At 40.4% G+C, this 21,955-nt stretch overlaps 1 protein-coding gene across 2 annotated transcripts in view; it reads right to left on the bottom strand.

Moving 5' to 3' along the window:
- LOC119657979 (CD109 antigen-like) overlaps positions 1-20,896 on the bottom strand; it is a 103,819-nt gene extending 82,923 nt beyond the window's left edge. The window contains exons 1-2 of one of the 2 annotated variants that reach the window (XM_038065366.1): positions 20,784-20,896; positions 20,435-20,627 (exon numbers count right to left, since the gene is read on the bottom strand). In XM_038065366.1, coding sequence (XP_037921294.1) covers positions 20,435-20,499 — 65 coding nt within the window. In that variant the 5' untranslated portion in view covers positions 20,500-20,627; positions 20,784-20,896. Of the gene's footprint in view, positions 1-20,434 lie in introns of both variants that reach the window. The other variant, XM_038065373.1, reaches the window with a different exon arrangement.
- Positions 20,897-21,955: the final 1,059 nt, after the last annotated feature.

Raw genomic sequence — 21,955 nt, 5'->3', positions numbered from 1 at the left:
CAGGTTTCATTTTTTGGCTGACTAAGAAACCTACTCCGAGCACATGGTTTGTTGGATGACCGCTATAATATATGGTGTAGTGACTCTTCTCCAGGAAACCGGTCGCTGTCCAACCCATCTCCTGCAACGCTGTTACATCAGCCCTATATTGGGACAGGGAATCGGCTAGTTGCTTGGCAGCTCCATCTCTTTACAGTGAGTGGATTCTTGACCGTCGTGACTTTATGATTTAGGTGGGGCATAAGTTGCATTGAATTAATAGCGCCTATTCTCTCCCACACATCAACTACTCCGTGAAACACTTAGATGTTTTTCGGCCATTCAGACTATAGTGACTCAACACTCCTTTTATAAATGCGCTTGGGGCCTTTTTTGATTGGGAATTGGAAAGAAACTGCATGTCTTGAAGGGCATTAGCTAGAAACTGGTCATTTTTAAACAACTTTACGAAAGTAGTTAATCCATGACGATATTCTAACACTTTCATTGACGATCATTGCTTCACTAAAATGCGATTTCTTCTGACCACAAAACCCTATCTTTTATATATGAATAAGACAAATATTCTTCTTCTTCTTCTTGATATGTATGTAAAGTTGTTATGAATAATTTTACATAATTTTTCAGGAATAAATCGTCTCCCGCTTTGAATATAGATAATTAAAACGACAAGAATTTTTTTTTTCACTGGAACGTTAATTATAATCTTTTTTCTGCAAGTCTAAGTTAGCTTGTCTCGAAGTAAGGTCAAGATCAACCGAGTCGTGAATCTAAAGATAGCGAACAGATGCTCAGCTATGTGGTTATCTTGTGTTTATTTCAATTTACTTGTCTCCTAGGCAGCATAATAAATTTATGCTTTCTATGAATATACGGGTAATAGCTAGGCATGCATTTACACGTATGCCAACTTTGGATTTTTTCTTTCTTCTTCATTATCATCAAATAAGCGGATTAGCGGGAGTTTAAATAAGCAAAAAGATTTAAGTCAATATTACTATATAATCTTTCAGTAAAAAATTATGAGTTTTTTATGAATCCACTTAGATTTTTTTATATTTTTTTTTGTACTGATTGACCGCTAAAAACCTGGCAATGGTTCTGGAACAAGTTTTGTATTTGCCAATTTCAGCAGCTACGTGATAATGAATAAATATCAATATTGGTTGCAGTTTTGAGTATTTTGTTGTCCCAACTGACAAAAATAGATTTATGAGTAACTCCTAAATATGATACGTGGACATTACAGATTGACTGATCATTACTTGTTTTGGTGAAGGATTTTAGCTATTGAATAATCAAGAAATCCATGATAAATAAAATGGTAGTTATGTACTTGGTATATCAATTTTTTACTAGAGGTGGACAGACAAACATCGATTAAATATTAACCAGACAACCAGACAATAAGTAGTGATAGAGCTGCATGCTTTCGTGAAACATAGATCAACGGCTTCAAATCTTCTGGTCTTTACCAATTTTGTTGCTAAACGCTTGAATTCACGACAGGAGGTACATGCTGTTTATACTGATTTCTCCAAAGCCTTTGACACCGTTGACCATAACATTCTCCTCTCTAAACTTTCTTCGCTAGACTTCCCTCCCTCAGTCATCTCCTGGTTTTCCTCCTATCTCTCATACCGTTCCTGCAAAGTTTCTTTCATGGTCACTCATCTGGTTCCTTCTCTCCTTTCTCTGGTGTTCCCCAAGGCTCTACACTTGGCCCCCTACTCTTCCTGTTTTTTATCAGTGACATCACCTGACCGTATTTGCTTTACACAGACGACCTTAAATTATTTGTCTCTGTTTCGTCTCCATTGGACTGTGCTCTCTTACAATCCAACCTTGATAATTTAGCCCGTTGGTGTTCGATCAACAAGCTAACACTGAATGTCAACAAATGCCACTGGATGCGCTATTCCCTTAAACCCTCCCCATCATCCTTTTCCTATTCTCTCAGTGGTCAACCCCTTTCACTACTGACCTCCTTCAAAGACCTGGGTGTAATATTCGACGATAAACTTCGTTTCAATTCCCACTTCGTTGACATCATCAATAGAGCTTCCAAAATGTCTGGTTTTATCCTACGTTCCTCGTCCGACTTTACCTCAGTCCAGCCCTCCTTAACACTCTTCAATTCCCTTGTCAAAAACATCCTTGAATATTGCTGTGTAGTCTGGTCCCCCTACCGCATCCGTGACGGCTGCGCTTTTGAAGCTGTACAACGCAAATTCATCCGGTCCCTCTTTTATAAAAAGAACCTTCCACGGGTTGATTATCCGGCACGACTCCGCACCTTCAATCTCCCCTCCCTACAGCAACGCCGTATCTTCCTTGATATGTGTACTCTTTTCAAACTCTGCAATGGCCTCATGGATTGCTCCGCCAACTCGGATATTACTTTCCGTATCGCCTCGTCTCATAACACACGTAATGCGAACATTTTTGATGTACCCTTCGCGGAGCTCGAGATTTACTTTCACTCTCCGATTCCGAGGTTTTGCCGGTCCTACAATGCCCTACAGCTTGGTTCCTTTGACTCTATGTCCCTCTCTAGCTTTAAGCGCAAAATATGCCATTTACTTGCTCCTCCCTCTGAGGACAATATGTAATAAGAAATTTGCTTTCTGTGTATTGTCCTCATTAAATAAATAAATAAATAAGTAAATAAATAAATAGTTAGTTAGTTTAGTTAACTGGGGGGAGCCGCAGCTCCGAGCACTCAGGCCATTATTAGGCCCATTGTACTATCCCCGTAAGTTGCCTATTCAATGGCTTTCCGCCTACGGTGTTCACAGGCTTTAGCGAATCTTAGAACATTCTCCAGAGGCAGAGAGTGTGCAGATTCTTCATTGAAGGAAACCTTGGTGTCTTCGTCTGAGATCTGAGGATGCCGGGCAGCTGTATAGAAAGTGCAGGGCCGTCTCCTCCTCCTCCTCACATTGGCTGCACACAGCCGAAACCACTACCCTAATCTTTTCCATATGGTAGTTTAAGGGGCAGTGTCCCATTAAAAGCCCTACTAGGGTTTTCATGTCCCACTTCTTAAGGGACAACAAAAATGCCGCTCTTGTGGCCCTAGGCTCCTTCACAAGGATTTTCGCTTGCCGGCAAGAGTCTAAATTTCTCCACTCGGTTGCGTGAATCTTTGCAATTTCACCCTTCAGAGTAGACTTGACAGTAGAAGGTCGGATTCCAAGAGTTGGTTCTGGCTCCACTATTGTGGATCCAGACCCTCGGCGAGCCAGTCTGTCAGCCTCCTCATTACCGGCGATGTTAGAGTGCCTCGGCACCCACATCAGGAATGTTTCGTTCAGTCGGCCAAGTTTCAGCAGCACCTGATGATAACTCCATACCAACTGGCTTAATATGTTGTTGCCATTTAGTGCTGATAATGCCGCCCGACTGTCGGAACAAATTCGAATGGTGCGACCCCTCCATTTCTGTCGCAGACATTCTTTTGCTGCCAATAAAATGGCATATATCTCCGCCTGGAATATGGTCGTCATTTTTCCGACGGGTCGGGCCAGTTCTATAATCGGATTCTCCGAGAACATCCCTGCGCCCGATCCATCCTCCATGACTGACCCGTCGGTGAAGATTATTAGGTCTGTAATCTGAAAAGACTCATGGCCACTTGTCGACCATTCTTCTCTTTCGGTGATTACGACAGTGTATGTCTTTTCAAAGACGAATCTGGAAACCATATGATCGGTCGGCATCAGGGCTACCGGATGCTTTTCAAGGAATTTCCAGATAGACGCATGACTGATTGGCCGCCTTTCCACGCCCCAATGATATCGAGCCTATATGCGTCGTTGGCCGCTTTCCGTTTCACCTCCAAGTGAATGGGGGGTAAATTTAGGATAGCTTCAAGTGAATTGAGTTTGCTGGGGACGGCGCGGGGCGACGTCTACTCGATTTCGGTAGATATGCAGCATAGATCTCTGGCGGGATAGATACCACAACCTCTTTTAGGTCGCCAAGGAAAATTTCAACCTCTTCGAACAACAAATCTCTTTCTATCATTTTTGAGGACGTTGCCGACCTACGCAGATATGGTAACATTACTATCGAATGTAGTATTTCCCAGCCAGCTAAGCATAAGCAAGTTCAGCACCACATCAACAGTACTGGCTCTCCAATCATCTCAAAGACGTTTCTTCTACCATTCCAGAAGCTCGCTGTTGCACGGAAAGAATTCAGCGAACTAATAAACCAGAGTATATGCAGAACTTCCGACAGAAGTTAGTTATCTCCACTCCATTTGGTCCCCAACCCTAAGGGCGTATGGCTACCTTGTAGGGATTATAGACGCCTGAATGTTCTAACAATTCCGGACCGATACCCCATTCCACTCAGGCTTTGCATATTACCAAACTCTCGTGATTTCTCGGTATTGAATTTCCTTAAGGCTTACCACCAAATTCCTGTAGCTTCTGAAAGTATTCCAAAGACAGAATTTGCACACTTTTTCCGCTCTTCGAGTTCACACGGTTAACTTTTGACCTGTGCAAAACCTTCCAGTGATGCATCGATTCTGTACTACGGAATTTGCACTTCTGTTTCCTCTACTTAGATGACGTTTTGGTCGCATCCTCCACTGAGTTCGAGCATTTTGCACATCTCGAGCGCATTTCTCAATGGCCTAATTCTCAACGTTAAAAAATGAAATTTTTTTTGAACAGCAGGTGAAATTCCTAGATTATTCCATAACCCTTGAAGCCGATCACAACCCGGCATTACTTAACGTGTTCCTGACCAAGAATTCGCGGGAGGTTGTGTGATTTCCAGAAGACGTGCAAGCATTTGAAACCACCAAGCAACAGCTGGTAGACATAAAACTTTTGGTATTGCCTCAACAGGATGCACCCCTAGTCGGCGGTGCCTCAGATATCACAATAGGCGCTGTTCTTCACCAGAGAGTGAATCAAAGCTTGCAACCATTGAGTTTTTTTCTCAAAACAGTTAAATTCCGCTCAACGGAAATACGGCGCCTACGTCCGTAAATTACTGGCCGTCTATCTGTGCATCAATTAATTTCAATTTTCCCTTGAATGCAGGCCGTACAGACAAAAACTCACTGAGGAAGAGGACAACTGAGAAATATATATGAGAAATAAAAAATTCACTTTTCGGCATTATGAAATAAAATTCGTCTTTTTCTTCATTATAAAATAAGCCGGAAAAATGACACACACAACCGAAGAAGTGAGAAAGGGTCCTCGCGCTAACTTCGGCAGTTAGACATCATAAGTCAGTTTACATCGCACGTTCAACATGTGTCCTGAAAAGACAACCTAGTCACTGACGCTTTGTTCTGGATCTCCGAGATCAATATCCATCCTGGTTGCGGGTCTTGCCTTTCGTTTTGCTTGGCTTCCCTATAGCGGTCCACGAGGAGTTTGTTGCGCCTACTATGAGAGGCCATTCCTAAATTAAAGTCACACGCAGCCAGCAGTCCACACCCCTAAGGAACCCGAAGTCCGCATCCACGTTCTCGGGAGGGCTGATACCATCCCGAAGCAGTTACCGCTACCATACGAGGGCCCTTATAAGGTCCTCAAGCGTAGGGACATCGGTGGTCCAAGGCAATCTCCTTGGGTAGGCTTTCTTTCAGCAGGCAGACGACACTCGAAGGTCGCGAGAGAACCGCGTTCGTTTCGACGTCCGCCATTCGACCGCGGCTGTGCAGTCCTACCACGGGTTCGCGCGTTAAAACCCTTGGTTTCAGCTGGTGCGGAGTGTTATGGCGGTATGATACTAAGCACCTGCTTCATAGCCCTCTCTGAGACAAGCGATGCACGGGCCCACCGGCCAGATGCGCTAACAATTAGGCAAATATGCGGCGTCGGACAAATACCGGCCAGAATGAATGCGGGCAGAAACTAGCCCCGTTGGTTGAGTGCGAAGGAACGAGCTACAGGTTATCCAGCAAATAATTCAACTTCTTGGAAATTGGATAATTTATTGTAAATATCCCTGGAGCATGTGTGAAATCAAGTCAAGTAGTTAAAGTTGAAAAGAAAAAATAATAAAAAACTGTAAAAACAAGGATAGATAAATTGAATCTAGCTGCCCTGCTGATTTAGGGATAATTTGAACATATTCAAAGAATACTTTCAATAGTTATAAATTTTTCCACTATAGCAGGAAGATGCATAAATTACTTTAGGAATAAATTTGACTTTAAATTATTGGGATGATGATTTAATTTAAATTTTTATACCCGAGACTTGGTTATGTATATTTTCCGAAATGATTCGTTCAGCAAATGCTCCAAATATCTACTAATCTATAAATATATATTGATATTCATAGTCGATGACTTAAATATACAAATTAATAAAACGGTGGCTGTGCATTTTTATTTGGCTTTAATGCTTCCAATATATTCTGACTTTTTATTTCTGGAGTGCTAATTGGTTTTTCTACGAATGTTGTTTTAATATATTTTTCAAATAGTACAATCTTTCAAGAGACAAGTATCTGGTTTGAATATTATTTGTTGCTTTGGCAGAACAAGTTGAACTGCAACAAAGGAAAGGTTGTTGATTAATTGGCAACTGTTCAAACATATTTCCAGCAAAATAAAAACTATCAGAATAAAATCATTTTGAATTATCTATCATGGATCAGTGCATGTTATGTTCTTGAATACAATATAGTTTAGAATTATTGTAGTTACATATTTTAGATGATTAATTCAAAGCGCGCAATTGTTAATAAACTTTCATTGACCCCGAAAAAAAAACTTTGCGTTCTGTCATACAATACCTTTGGAAAGTATATTTTTTTAAATATCACTGCACACGGTCGGTTGCGTAAAATAATTGAATGATTCACTTATAATATGGATAGAAATTATTATTATACCTATGACTATATTTTTAGGAATGATAGAATGTCACCATTAATTGGGTAGTATACTTTCTAAAATAAAATCTTGGTAGGGACTTTTCTGCAAGCAGTCTCAATATTCAGCTAAGAGAAGATTCTGCAGTCTTTTTGTTAATTACCAACTCTTAGAACAGTAAAATAGTAATAGTAGTAAAATAGTAAGAAAATCCATTGAGGAACATAACTCTTATCAAGTATTTACTTGCAGAAATGGACAGTCGAAACAGTTTTTAATTGAATGACAAAGGCTCAAGCATTTCATTCTCAGCAGTAGGGTACGTCTAGAACTCATTAGTGTTTATACGGATTCACCTCCAACATTTGTTATTTTAGCCTTGAACTATAAATACGATAAATTACTTTGTTGTACACCTGAAGTGTACTCATATAATAAAAAAAACATTTTATCACGTTTGTTTGTTGCTTTGCATATGAATAAATGTTCCAGGAAAAAATGTAACCAACAAAAAATTGAAGTTGGTTCTTATTTACGGCTAGTTTTTGCTTCCCTGGAAATTTTTTAAATAAATTCTATGGAAAATCCAACTGGTTAATCGTCACGATATTGTGTAATCTACCTGATCTTTTTTACTGGAAGAGCGTTATCCATATTTTCTTATTAGTCAAGTATAGTGTTGTGCGCATTTCTCATTATATTATGTAGTTAGTAATACCTACTAAGTAATAAAGTAAGCTTCGGGTAACTGAAGGTTAATTGACGCATAGTTATCCTCCTTCAACTTTGTATATACCATATCATGGATAGAAGATGAAAAGATGAATGACAGTCCAGGGTGGAATTTTGCTTCATATGACACCCCTGGACCACACCCTCATATAGAATAGTTTGGAAACTATTGATGAGATCTATACGAACCCAAACTACGGATTATGGCGGTGTGCACAATCTGGTGGTTTCTAGGATTCATGCAGCTGATCTGAACATATTCAGTTGAAGACCCACTATTGAGAGTACGTATGTCCATAGAAGTGGGATGAATTTGGAACAATGCAATTCTCGAAGACTCCAAAGGCATATTTATGCACTTGCGGAGATAATATTTTCTTGATTTTTGGTGACTGAATCTGAAGTTATGACTTATCAAAGGAATGGCAATTGCGGTCTTAACTATACTATCGCTTGAAAGAATGTGTCTCGAAGCGGAGCTAGGTACACTCAGTAGCCTTCAGTTGTTTAGGATTGCAACGTACGTTGGAAAAGAAAACATTAACAAGTATAAAAATATTTTTAGATACATATATGGTACAATAGTCACTTGAATGACACTCTCATATTCGAGTACTGATTTGTATATGACCATGAGCCTTCCATCAGTCTCTTCATGTCTAAATCACGTATTTTTGGGGAATTCCCACAGGTGGAATTGGCCCAAAAACCCGAAACCAGATACTCAGAACTCCTTACTGATCTACAATTACTACTTATCATAGTAAGAAATGAAAACACGTTAATTCTTTGCGAATTAAACAACCACGAACCACAGCTGCTGTGAATTTCCGAGTGCCATCAATGAGTCATGGGACGAAATATAATTTAATATGTCTGTAAACAATAATAATGAAAACGAGTTCAATGCCAATATTCGCAGATTATAGCAAATCATATATTGCGATTCGCAGTGATGGTAATTTGAATGCTGGCAATTTAATGATTACCTAATTTAGAACCATCATTTTAGCAGCAAATTCATCTTGGAAGTGTGAAGGTATAATATATAGTACCATGTTCGGTCTATTGTCAGATTTTAGTCGGACATGGCCGATATTAGATTGATTTCATGGAACGTCGAAAACAAAATTCATTTAAATGATTGTTGTTATGGATTTGGCTCAACAAAATTAGTAACTTAATACCATTTACGGTAGAATTGGAATGCTACAGAGATTTAGAGTTGCGGGCTGAATATATGAAGGCATCTGCAGAGTTGAGAAAATGACGTGCTTGAATTGAAATTGAATTTTCATTACGGTAAAAACAATTGAATACGAGTTAAATCCCGAAATATGAGATTTTTTTCCAAAAGGATATGTTGATCGACAATTTGATATTCAAAGTCTAGAGTCAATGAGGACGAGAGTAGTTGTAAAAGGGATTTATTTATAATATACAAAATTCAAGGGTGAACTTTCCCGTCTATATCATAATATATTCTTAAACAAGTCGGGAAACCGGAAGATGGACGCTTCAGGTATGAAAGGTTTTGTGAATTTCTTTTATAAAGACATTTGAGTGTGCGTTTGTCTAATTAGTATATAGCACGCAATATATGCATATACTATGTGAGAATCTCCACTTTTAGGTGATATTCACATTCAAAGTAAGTGAATTTACAAAGAAGCGGCAACTTTGGCCTATTTTAATTTTATTAGTAACAGTACGATTTACGCCAAATTTGGTAGGATCATGCTGTGTTATAGCCTACTTCGCTGCAATTTTGTGGTGCTAGGATGAACTTAAGGGGGCTTTCGTAGTCAATCTAACAGGTGTCAAAACTAAGACCGGAAAGTATTAATCGATACCTTTCATTTGATACCGCACACGACTATATGGGAACTCCCCCTTACATTCGACACCTTTCCATCAAATTTCATGCCAGTCGCTATAACCGTCTCCCAGAAAAATGCGTGTGATAGACAGACAGACAATAATCCGATTTTAATGTGTGTGCGTAATATAAAACGTTGAAAACGTTCATAGCTAAAGCGTATAGCTTCTAGTTTCCCGATTTGTTTTATTTTCTAGAATTTTCTCAATTTTAATTATGAAAATGATCGCAATAATCATCATTATGAACCGAACCTGGATTTCGGAGATTCGTTGACAAGGGGGTATTTTTAACGGTATTTTTAAACTTAATATTTTGCACCTGAATGCACAATATCTCAAGAACATTGTGTCAAAATTTCAAATCAATCGGAGTAAAATTGACGAAGTTATAAGTATTTGAACATTCGTTGTTTCAGGCCGGAATTTTTAGTGTATAAAACTATAAATTGTTACTTTTAAAGTCCGGTGTACATATTGAGTACTTCTTCACATTATTTTCTTTTCTTTTCTTTTTTTTATATAATTAATAATTTTATATTTCAATTTAATTAAAATTTCCTTAAATTAGTCCATTTTTTAACGAAAATTAGGGTTTTCGCTTCCAAGCGCCACGAAAAATTGAAAAATCGACCAAAAAAATCCTGTTACGTCGAGAAATATCTATCATATGCATTTGAATTTTTTGTTTCAAATGATTATATTGCGAGATATCAAGTGCACCGCAAAACAACTATTTGTCGAAGTCTCTCAGGAGATTTTACTATCTCTGGTGCAGTAGATAGAAATTTCGGAATATATTGTTCAAATATTCCATTATTATAGAAATTCATTAAATAAATTAACACTATCTGTATCCGCAGAAAAATCTTAAAAATATACCATTTTTTCAGGGAATTAACTCTACCCCTACCCCTTAAGTCCTTTTCCAATGTTTTAGGCAACAAAATGAGGGCAATTTGGAAATTTACTTCGAAGGATAAAGGAATACGTATGTTGGGTATCTTCATTGCTCTATGCTCGCTAATATGTATTTTGCGTCAGGGGTTAGATAGGCGTCGTGAAATGCATTCATTGGTATGAGTACTGACTCAGCACCTAAGTACAGATTAGTATCGCTATGCCACTAAGGAAAAGGTCTACTTGTGACTCAAGGGAACTCCTTTGTAACATCTAGATCCACCAACAATATAATTCCCTTGTTCATTCACATTCTGTAAAAGCCTTATCTTAATTAATGAAATGCGGTAAGTACTATATCATGTTTTACGTTGTTTATTTTGATAGCAGAAAACTTTTAATATGAGCAAACTTGCTCTGTCAATACAATAGGGTCGAGAAATGATTACTTTCCTCAATACATTATTTCGGCAAATTGATTCACGTAGTGATCATTATTAAAAATGGTATCAAGTCGACGTTTTTCGAATTTTCCACTTTTTGGTTTCTTTGTAATATTTTTTCCCACTCGACAAGTTTAGAACTTAGTCACAAATAAAAATAAAGAGATATCAGCACAATCGGTATTTTCTAAAAAATGTATCTTGATTTAATCAATCCTCCACTTTCTTTCTTTGCAACTAATGCCAGAATTAATAATTCTTTGGAAGAATACTAATCAGTATTTTTCCATGTTCGGCCACAAAAATGCATGTATCGGGACTCCTTAAACTCAACATAAAATGATATTATTCACTCTATGCATGGGTGTTCACGGTTCGAACATTGCTTCCAAATTTCATGTTAATAGTCTTCCGAGAAAAATACACATTGAAGACAGTCGGACAGTCAGATTTCAATAAGGTTGTGTTTTACACAAGATCTTAAAAATATATTTTAAAGACTCTCAGGTGCTCTGAGGTGGAGGAGGCGGCAATCCTGTCGGCTGGAGAGGGAATGTTCGAGGTCAGTTGTTGTCCCGTCTAGTGAACAAAATGATCGGAGTGCAGCAAGTGCCCAGTTAAGCAGGTTATTCTTGAGTGTCTATGGTGCTTGTTTACGTTAATAACTGGTTGGTTCCACTAAAGATCTTTCTCCCTGATTAGTGGTGCTCAGAGGTGACGGTGAGGAAGATGGGGCAGCAACTCTATCGGCCAAACCAAAACCAAGTGGTCGAGGAGAACCTCCATAGTGGTGGCACCGGGAGACGTTGTAATCACTTTGGTTTGCCGGCCGTGATTCAGTAGGCGAATGCTCCAAAGACTTAATCAGGGCAATCAGACCCGAGTCTGCACGGGGACTCATCTGAAGTGGCAAATTGGTCACGAAACCTTACCAGGGATATACTGGTACCATGGGAACCGGGATAGCCCCTGGACTCACATACTTCCGGTGAACTCCTGTTGTATGTGAGGACAACTCGGTTGTTTGCGGTTGGCCCTCCTAGTGGGAGTTTCATGGTGGTTGTGGTTGTGCTCAAGCGAGAAGAGACCTTCGGGGCTCGACGTGGTGTTGCGTATCAACACGGGTGTTCGGTAGAGATTTAGGTAATTCTTGCATCCACCAGTATGAATGCTAAGCCATGCACTTGGTATAGACTGGTACCGTTGTTGCTTGTCTCAGCGGGGCTCTGATTGTAGTCACAAAATCAATCCGTGTCTTAAGAGGACCGTAGGATTAAGTTTCACGACAGGTGCCTACGTAAAACACTATGGGCTTCACTGTCCCTGATTAGTTACATTGGTCATTTTCAGGTTTGATTATTATAAAAAGCTAAAACGAGCCCGAATGGAGCTCTTTCCCCGTTCGTCAGGAAATATTCATGGCCAATCTGGAAGCAAAGTTAACTTTGGTGGATCGGATGCCAACATTTTGGAGGAGATACGTGAATGATATCTGTGCTGTCATTAAAAAAGATGATGTGGAAAGAACCCTCTATTTCCTCAATTAACTGCACCTCAGTATAGAGTTCACCCTGGAGATGGAAAAGGAAGGTCAATTACCTTTCTTGTACCTGCTGTTGAAGAGGAATCAAAAGAAAGTAGACTTGAGAATCTAAAGAAAACCGAGGGACACCAGATGGTTTATCCCCAGCACTTCGAATCACATTTGTCAGTACAAAGTCGCCTCTTTTAACTACATGATTCACCGGATGCTAACTCTTTCCATTTCGTTGGAGGGAGGGATGAAGGAGACGAAGCATATTTTTGAGGTGGCCAGACTAAATGGTTATTCCGACTATGGCATCAGCAGCTTGATTAGCAAAAGGAAGAGGATGCTCCAGCGGCAAGCGCTCGCCAAGCTGACACCGGATCAATAGCCCAGACGGAAAATAGCTTTGGATTTTAACGAAATTTCTCTTTCGTCGAAAAGACATAATTTGGACGTCGTCTTCAGCAGCAGGAATAACCAATTCAAAACACTTCTGGGATCGACCAAAGATCCTATCGATCAAATGGCAAAGTATAGGGTATACGAAATTCCCGGCACTGATTGCAGGAAAGTATATATCGGAGAAACCAGAAGGAACCTGAAAACACGTTTTAAGGAACCCGTAAAATTGGCGGGAAGAAAGGACACGTTGGCTTTCAGATCGAAGGTAGCGGAGCATATGGTCCAAAATAAACACAGGGTTCCCAGGGAGAACGTAAGGTTGGTGAACTTTATAAGCGATATGAGAAAACACCGAAGAATGAACTACTCAACCGGGATCAAGGTAACGTTCACTCCTGGTTCTTCGAATTAATCAGGAGGCGCACTCGTAGGCAAAAGTATGATATCCGCTCCATCGGCGAGAGGAGGTGAAAGTAAAGTACCAAGTACCAAAGAGGGGAAGTATAAATAGATGGATTTTGGATTTCTCTTCTCATCTAAACCTAAGCACTGAAAAAGGTGACAAGTTGTCACCGAAATATCCATATTTGCCTTTTAATAAATTATTTTAGAAAAGTATAAGGAAAGGGTTTTTGGATTTTCTTTTAAATCTAATTTTGTCCATGTTTCTATTTCCGAGCCCGTGAAGAATTTCGCGCATTTTTCTTTTCTGTTAGTGTCGTGTGTGTGATGCAGTGAATTGGTGTACAATCTAGGCGCCATCGGTACACTAACATGCCGATACATGGACCATAAGTGCTATGGATCATTAAGCTCCCTCATAGCTACCCTGCGTATATGTAATGGTATTCGATGCTGCCTAGAACCTAGATTGGCTCCTCCATTATGTAGTTTTCTCGCTCCAGATATTTGGCACTATCGGATATTAAATGGATTTTCCACCTGGTTGTGGTAGATTTCCCACTTCGAAGATACTCGTAAAGTGATCGGTCAGTCTATTATTTCTTCTCTAACCCACGAAACTCACAAAAACGAAGGATTATCCTCCAATATTATGGCCTGAGGATGCAAATGCAGAGCAACAAAAGAGGCATTTACATAGACCTCGAAATAAACCACCACAAGCCCCCTTTGTGATTCGGCTGTCGTCTAGCAGGGGGGACACTTTCTTACTGGACAAACGACACAATCTCTCGAGAATACTCATGGAGCGTAAAAAAAAATGCCAATGTCTCAGGTACGGATAACATTATCGGCCCCGTCCCAAAATGACGTTGTAAGACCTGGCTGACTGTAGAAACCATGATTCCAAATCGAAAAACATCGGATGACATTCCACCTTTTGTGGATGATATGATAAGCCACTATAACATAAGGATACGGATGGCTCCTCGAAATAGCAGTAAACATGTCTTTGCCATTACCTATACCGATCACATTAACACTCTTCGGATCATTCACTTTTCCGTAATGAGTGAGTGAGTGGAGTTTAGATCGCCACGCTATCTGCTCTTCATTGATTGCGAGGAAGCTTCCGATAGCGTGAAAAGGGAGCGTATTTGCAGTGCTCCACGCAGGAGGAGCATTTTGGACAATAAAAATATCACCTAAAACACCGAAATAGAATCTCAGGGGAATTCGAACCACATATCAAATTTCCTGGAATTTTTCTGGTACATGGATCGTTAAGATCAGTGACGACTGAGAGGGTGTAAAATTCAAGATTGTCTCAAACGGCGAGATTACCAGCAGACTAGTTGTTCGCATCTGGTTGCCAAAGATCCGTATGGATAAGAAGTAGCTCGTCCAACCCGTGGGGCTTCAAAATTCCAGGAACCCTATGGACTACTGGGTGGTGATAATGTAGAAAGAATCTCAGGTGAACAACAATCTTTTCTATTTCGCCTAAATGGAGATTGACTGGAGTAATTGGAAAAGCCGGACTGCAAATTAGAAAGTTGATGTTTCTCTCCTCGAAACCGCATGACGATCTGAACCCAATTAGCAGCTTTTGGAGAATATCTGGATCGACGTAGTACGAAACCCTACGCAAGTCATGCTGAACGCAGCGCAGATAAATCGGCAGGACTCGACGTGTATTTCAACTAATCTGTTGGTCGTCCAAGAGGAAGATATTGACATTACGTTGATATACACCTCCGGATTAGAGGAAGCTGAACCTTCAAAGCACTCCAAAGTAAATATGGCAAATTATTCCACAACCCAAGAATACCGATTGGAACAAACCTAGAGCACGCCATTGAAGCCGGATCTTAGTTTCCGAATATCTGATCGGAGATCCATCCCAGATCACAGTTTTATACTGTTCAATCTAAATCTCGCTATAGAATTCTCTTTCTTTGCAAATACCTCAGGTGGATCGACTGAAGGAAGTTTGGTCAAGCTATCAAGAGCAACTCTCCGGTGCTCGAAATGGCCACAATGGCACGACAGAAGAACTAGAAAGAAGTCTTGTGCCCCCCATAAAACAGCAAAAAACATTGCAACATTGCCACCGTGCGGGAATGAAGATCTATCTAATCTCAAGAAACCGACCGGATGGATGTTTAACATCTGCTACTGCGTGGAGAGCCCCTTAGACTCCAGACAAAATTATGCCTTTCACGGTATGCGTGGAAGCCTACATATGTCCGTCAAATTTCATCTTATTAGGTTTTGCCATTTCCGAGAAAAGTCCGTACGACAGATATTGGCAGCCATACAAGAACTACCTGAAGAGATACAAATCAGTTATCAAAGCTGCTAGAAAGCGATCTTGGCTGAAACATTGAAAACATCAAAAATTTTGCGAGACTCAATTAGATTCCGATCAAGGAATATAGGAGCCCACCTTGGAAGGCGGTATATTGTTGATCGCTGCCTATTTTGCTAGAATTTTTGGCCGCTGTGTGATAAAACTGATGCGAAGATCCCCGTCAGAAGCCGTCTCCTTGCAATTAGATCGCAGAAATGTTGGAATGTTACGGAGATTCAAGGCGTTCACTGTTACGATATTTGACGTGGTATGTCTCCTATTTTTTAAGTATCTTTTAATAAGGATTCATTTTTCTATATTTTAAACCTCCTCTTCCAGAGCCTGAAGTCAAACCCACAAGACAAATGATGCCATTTTCCAAGCACTTGTGTACTCCGGACAGGTGATTTTAGTTGGTTTTGATTTTTCGGGCATTTACTGGGGTAAATGTAATGCTTATTTCAATTTTTCCAATACTTCCACAATTTTTTGGTCCGGAAAACTAAAGATGGATCTCACAATTTGGACATGCGGTGCTTTCTTATAGATGTAGGCTGGATGGAAGGTAGGGGAAAGGGTTACCCCAGGTGTGGAGTTTTCTTGGAAACCCGCAGTAGAGGCTTCATGTAAATGAAGGGATAATATGTGGACCTACATCATTTTCACCCCGGGCTCCGATTTTTTCTTTATGACCTTGTTCGAAGCACACTATTAAAATGAGGGAGTGATTGATGCAGACTAATATCATGTGAAAATTGTAGCAATTTGCGTGTAGAAGATCAAATGTTCTATCAACTCCCCCATGCTATTAACAGGAGGGAGGGTTTGAGGCAACGTACTCTGTACTATCCTCAGTAAAACAAAAATAAAATGCTGAGATCAGGGAAAGAGATAAATAGAGTATAGTTGCTATGCTAAATCCTACCTGATCTCTCTTGGTGACAGGTCCCGCGACAGGTCGACCAAGAAAATGCATACAATGTCGTTACAAACATGATGATCGGATTGAGTCACAAGCCTCGGAGAAATGCTAGGGCGTCCACCTCAGTCGACGTGGCAGGACGGGCCCCGGTCCTGTCGAGAAATGGGCAAGGGTTCTTGACGCATGGACGGCATCAGGACGTAAGCAAGTTACTCCGAACACAACGAACAAAACAAATACGTGTATGCAAGCTAAATGTTGGTACCCTAACTGGAAAGACAGATGAACTCGCAAGAACCCTTCGGAAAAGGCGCATTGATATCTGCGCTCTGCAAGAAACCCGATGTTCTTGTGCCAAAAGCTGCGACATTGAACGCGAACGCGGTAAAAATGGCTACAAACTTCTCTATTTTGGTAACCCACACACTCAATATGGTGTTGGCATTGCCATCTCAGAGGGTTTTCGTGATGCCATTAAAGAAGTTGAACGATTTGATGATCGGCTGATGAAGCTCACCATTATATCAGCTGATCGCACTATTCACTTCTTCACCGCGTATGCACCACAGACAGGTTGACCTGATGCCGAGAAAGATGCCTTCTGGCAACTTCTCGATGAAAAGACTTGTTACGTGCCTGCTGACGATTATATAATCATTGCCGGCGACCTTAATGGTCATGCGGGTGTAAAGGCAAACGGTAACAGGTGCCATGGGGAAAAGGGGTTCGGAGCACGCAATGAGGGTGGCGAGCGTATAATCGATTTTGCGGACATCCATGACCTTGTACTTATGAATACATGGTTCATCAAACGATTGTCTCATCTTTCTACATTTTATAGTGGGAACAGTAGAACGCAAATCGACTATATTCTCATAAGACGCCAACATTTTACCACTGTCACTAACTGCAAAGTCGTTCCCTATTAGACCATCGCACCTCAACATCGGCCGTTGATTGCCGTCCTACGAATTAAGCCACCGATAAAACAGCGTGAGGAACGCACTGTCCCGCGACGCATTAAATGATGGTGATTTCGTGAGAAGAAAGAAGAAACGATCTCACTCATACGATTGCCGACCATTACGAATGTGGAAGAATCATGGAACCAAATGAAAGACACGATCCACAAAGCGGCCTCTGCAACCCTCGGGGTCACCAAGCCGGGTAAGCGGTACATCAACCGAGATACTTGGCTTTGGAATGATGATGTTGAAATGAAGGTCCGTGAAGAGAAACGCCTCTACCACAAATTTCTCGACGATAAAACGCCTGCTAATTGCGAAATTTATAAGAATGCCAACCGTGAAGCAAAGAAAGCGGTCGCTGTCGCCCGAGCGAACCATTTCAAAAATCTTTATGATAAACTGGACACTCGGGATGGCGAGAGAGAACTGTATCGACTTGCTAAAAGCCGTAATGAACGCACACAGGATATCGAACACTTCTGTTGGGTTAATGACAAGAACGGTAATTTGCTTACCAACCGTCGAGCCGCAACGGATAGATGGCGAGAATACTTCGAGCATATTTCAACTGAAGAATTTGCTCATCCTCCACTTTCACAATCATTGCCGACATTTGGAGCAGTTCCACCAGTCAGCGCAACTGAAGTCGAGGAGGCAATAAAGCAAATGAAATCGGGGAAAGCAACAGGACCTGACGACATCGCATCTGAACTCTGGAAAGCGAAGAGCTGGGACCCAACACTGTGGCTCAGTGAATTCTTTAACCAGGTTATTCAGAAAGGAAGAACACCATCTGACTGGCAAGAAAGTACCACTGTTCCAATATGGAAAAAGAAAGGTAGCCCAGCAGAATGTTTAAATTACCGTCCGATCCGGTTACTTTCCCATACCATGAAGATTTTTGAATGCATTCTTGACAACCGTATTCGCGAAATCGTTGAAATAACCGTGAATCAAGCCGGATTTGTCAAGAACTGCGGAACTACTGACGCAATACACGCTGCGCGGTTACTCATGGAGAAACACTGTGAGAAGCATTGCCCTCTTTACATTGCATTTCTGGATCTACCACACGAACTCATCTGGTATGCTTTACGACAACACTTAGTGCCAGAAGAACTCGTGTGTTGGGTTCAATTGCTCTACCATGATCCGAGAAGTAAAGTTCGAAGTATGGCGGATGTATCAAAACCGCTTCGTGTTTCTGTTGGTGTTCATCAAGGAAGCGCCTTCTCACCACTCCCTTTTGTGCTTGTTATGGACACCGTCACACGGGATATCCAACGTCCAGCGCCCTACACACTGCTTTATGCAGATGATGTTTTCCTAGTATCTAATAGCAAAAATGATCTCGAGCAACTTGTTCAAAAATGGAATGATGGCCTCATGCAACACGGTCTCAGATTGAATTTAAACAAAACTGAATTTTTGACGACCGATCCCCATGAAACAGGCTGTCAGCGGCAGTGATCTGCCCAGAACTGAGCGATTTAAATAACTCGGGTCAACGCTATCAGCCAATGGAGAACTGCGTTATGAAATTGTTTCACGCATTAACACAACCTGGATGAAGTGGCGTTATACAACTGGAGTTCTTTGTGATCGACGTATCAACGAATGTCTCAAATCTAAAATTTACCGCAATGTCGTCCGTCCAGTCGCTCTCTATGGTTCTGAGTGTTGGCCGACCATAAAAGACAATAAACGACGTCTTGCGGTAATGGAGACGAAGAAGCTATGTTGGACTAGTGGCGTCACACGTTTAGATCACATCCGAAATGAGGATATCCGCGATCGTTATGGGGTTGCACTGATCGTGGAAAAGTTGCGAGAGAGGCGTCTTCGATGGTATGGTCACGCAATTCGTGCAATCGAGAATTCACTTGCCAAGATTGGTCTGAGCATCGAAGTCGATGGTAAATGACCAAAAGGCAGACCTAAACAACGATGGCTTGATACGGTAGATGGGGATTTGAAAGCCTCGAGATTGCACCCAGATCAGGCATTCGATAGAGCCAAATGGCGAAGCCGATCACGACGAGCCGACCCCGCTTGTGAACGGGACAAAGGCTGAAGAAAAAGAAGAAGATGTCTAACGTGATACAGTCCGGCTTTTTGTTTGTTTGACATATTCACCTTTTTGAAAAAGATATAAATAAAATTTCCACCAAATTCGCGTTAAAATAGAGAAATGTCAAACTGGTATATTATAACGAAAAAGATACAATTCCTGTTTTTCTGGAGAAGGACGTTTTTCTCTTAAATCTTTAAATGATATGTGCACACTACATTTTTAATTTTTTTGACGACGCGTGGAAGTCGGGAATGCAGAAATTAGATGCCTTAGTGTGATTTCACATTCTTATTGTTCAGGACAAGATACAACAATTTGTTCTAGGACTAGAAATTTATCTGAGAATTGTCTCCAACAACCTGTTCTGGGACTTGCTCAGCTGAAAAGAAATGTAAATTTCTGCCTCTATTTTTAGCCTTTACTAATTAGATATGTTGGATGTTCCACAAAATCGATAGTGTGAACCTAGAAATAGGTTTCAATAAATTTTCAGATGCATGGGTGCCTGGAATGCAATTTGCTGTACAAAAAACTGAAACTGAATCCGAGAATGAGCTTCACATCACTGAACTGTGCATTATCAGCTGGTTGTGATATTATACTTTTCGTTATAGATGATCACTGTGAGTTAATTTCATTTGTGTGAGCAATGATCGTCTGCCATGTACCGGCGAAATAAATTTCTTGTATAATTCCTCATTAAATAGTTCTTATTGCCAGGAAAATTGCAATTTCCGGGGAAATGACGCTAACTGATAGTGTGCTGACCACTGGAAGCTCAAAACGGAATATACGTCGTCATAAGAACTCATAGTTAGTCGTGCCTTTTCTCAGTGATATTGATTTATATTGTATATCGATACGGTGAACTTAAAACTGCTCAACGCTGCCATATTTTGCTATCACCAATTTATTCGCGGATATGGTTACGCGGCTCATGAAAACAATGCTTAAATGAATCAAAACAGTTGCTTACTTTGTACATTGTGCGATGCCCAACAGCGATCCCAAAATCACCACTAAAACGTTCGGCCGCACCATTTTATTGTTATTAATGCGGTAATGTAACACTTGTGACGTCTTTTGTCGTTTTCACTTTGATTGGCGATTCAATTAGTACGAATATTTTCCACTCTTCTCTGGACTACTCTAATACCACAATATCACTTCTGTAATTTCACAGTAAATATTTATATAAAATTATGACAAAAATTATTATAAAACTAAATCAAGGCACGCCTTAAAAGTTCCATAACACTTCCGAAAATACTTGAGCTCAGAAATGGTTAAGAAAACTTTCAGAGAAGCGTACACACGACCCTCACATATGTGCTAGCCTCAGAGTTGATGATCCAACCAGACTAGCGAACTTCAACTGATTGAAACTTTCTGAAGAGAATCTACCGGTTAAGTTTGCACCCAGCTATTCCATTCCTCTACATATATCGCATTTAGTGGCCCTCGCATATGTGTCTTTTTTGATGTCATCTGAACAGAGTTCATCAGCTGGTGGGGGTTAATGGGGTCTGAATGTGGAAAGCACCACAATGTTTCCAAGTGAACATTTTTAATAAAATTTCATTTCATTCGAAGTCGATCCATGTCAGGAATATAAATCGAGATACCCTGCATCTAGCGAAAGAGCCCAAAAACCAAACCCAAGAGGATGGATGAGTGTATCTGAATTCTAAGATCTTTTTTCTCATATCTTAATTAGTTACATTTCTATGGGTTTCCAATATGTATTTCCATTAGTTATAAAAGTTCTACAGAGAAAATCTGAAATGCTTCTGATGAACAACCATTTGCCTGTTGATGTTACCGGACTACCCTTAAACTTAAATTTTTAAATTTGAATGTGGCTTGTTGCTAGTTATTATCAAGATTTGTTTACATACACTAGAGACCGGTTATAGTGTGCTTCTAGTACCGGTTGGTCGAGAAAGGGGATTAAATGTCCACTTCGGTGGGGAGTGGAGAGTAAATAGCGAAGCCAGTCAATCAGGGGTCTAGAGGTCTTCCGACCAAAGTCAGGGGTTTTCACTGAACTTAAAATCTAACTAGGATTAGAGTTACTAACAAATAATACATACAAGACGACGTGATGTAACTATTCTGCACGACTCTAGATATGCACGTTTGATGTTTATAGTCACATTAATAAATTCATCGCAGCTTGTCCCCTCTGGACTCTGAAGAATGATAACCTCAGACTTATCATTGGCAACCTTTACTTTGGACAAGTCTCATCAATTGGTCACATCTACAGAACAGAATTTTAAGTTGAGTAATTGTGGGCGAGATTAGTTTTTCGTACACGTAGATACTCGCATGTACATATTTTGAATGTTTCGTATGAAACGTGTGCAAATCATTGGTAAATATCTGCCTGTAACCTTTTAGCGGCCAAATATGCTTGCTTCTAATAGCCTGTAATATGTTAATAATTAATTGCCTTCTTTACATACATCACTAATTGGATCGTTGTCGTCTAGTA

The sequence above is a fragment of the Hermetia illucens genome, chromosome 1 (genome assembly GCF_905115235.1).
Source record: "Hermetia illucens chromosome 1, iHerIll2.2.curated.20191125, whole genome shotgun sequence".
Taxonomy (NCBI): domain Eukaryota; kingdom Metazoa; phylum Arthropoda; class Insecta; order Diptera; family Stratiomyidae; genus Hermetia; species Hermetia illucens.
Note: the sequence above shows the minus strand (reverse complement) of the source record. Positions and strands in the feature narration are given on the sequence as shown.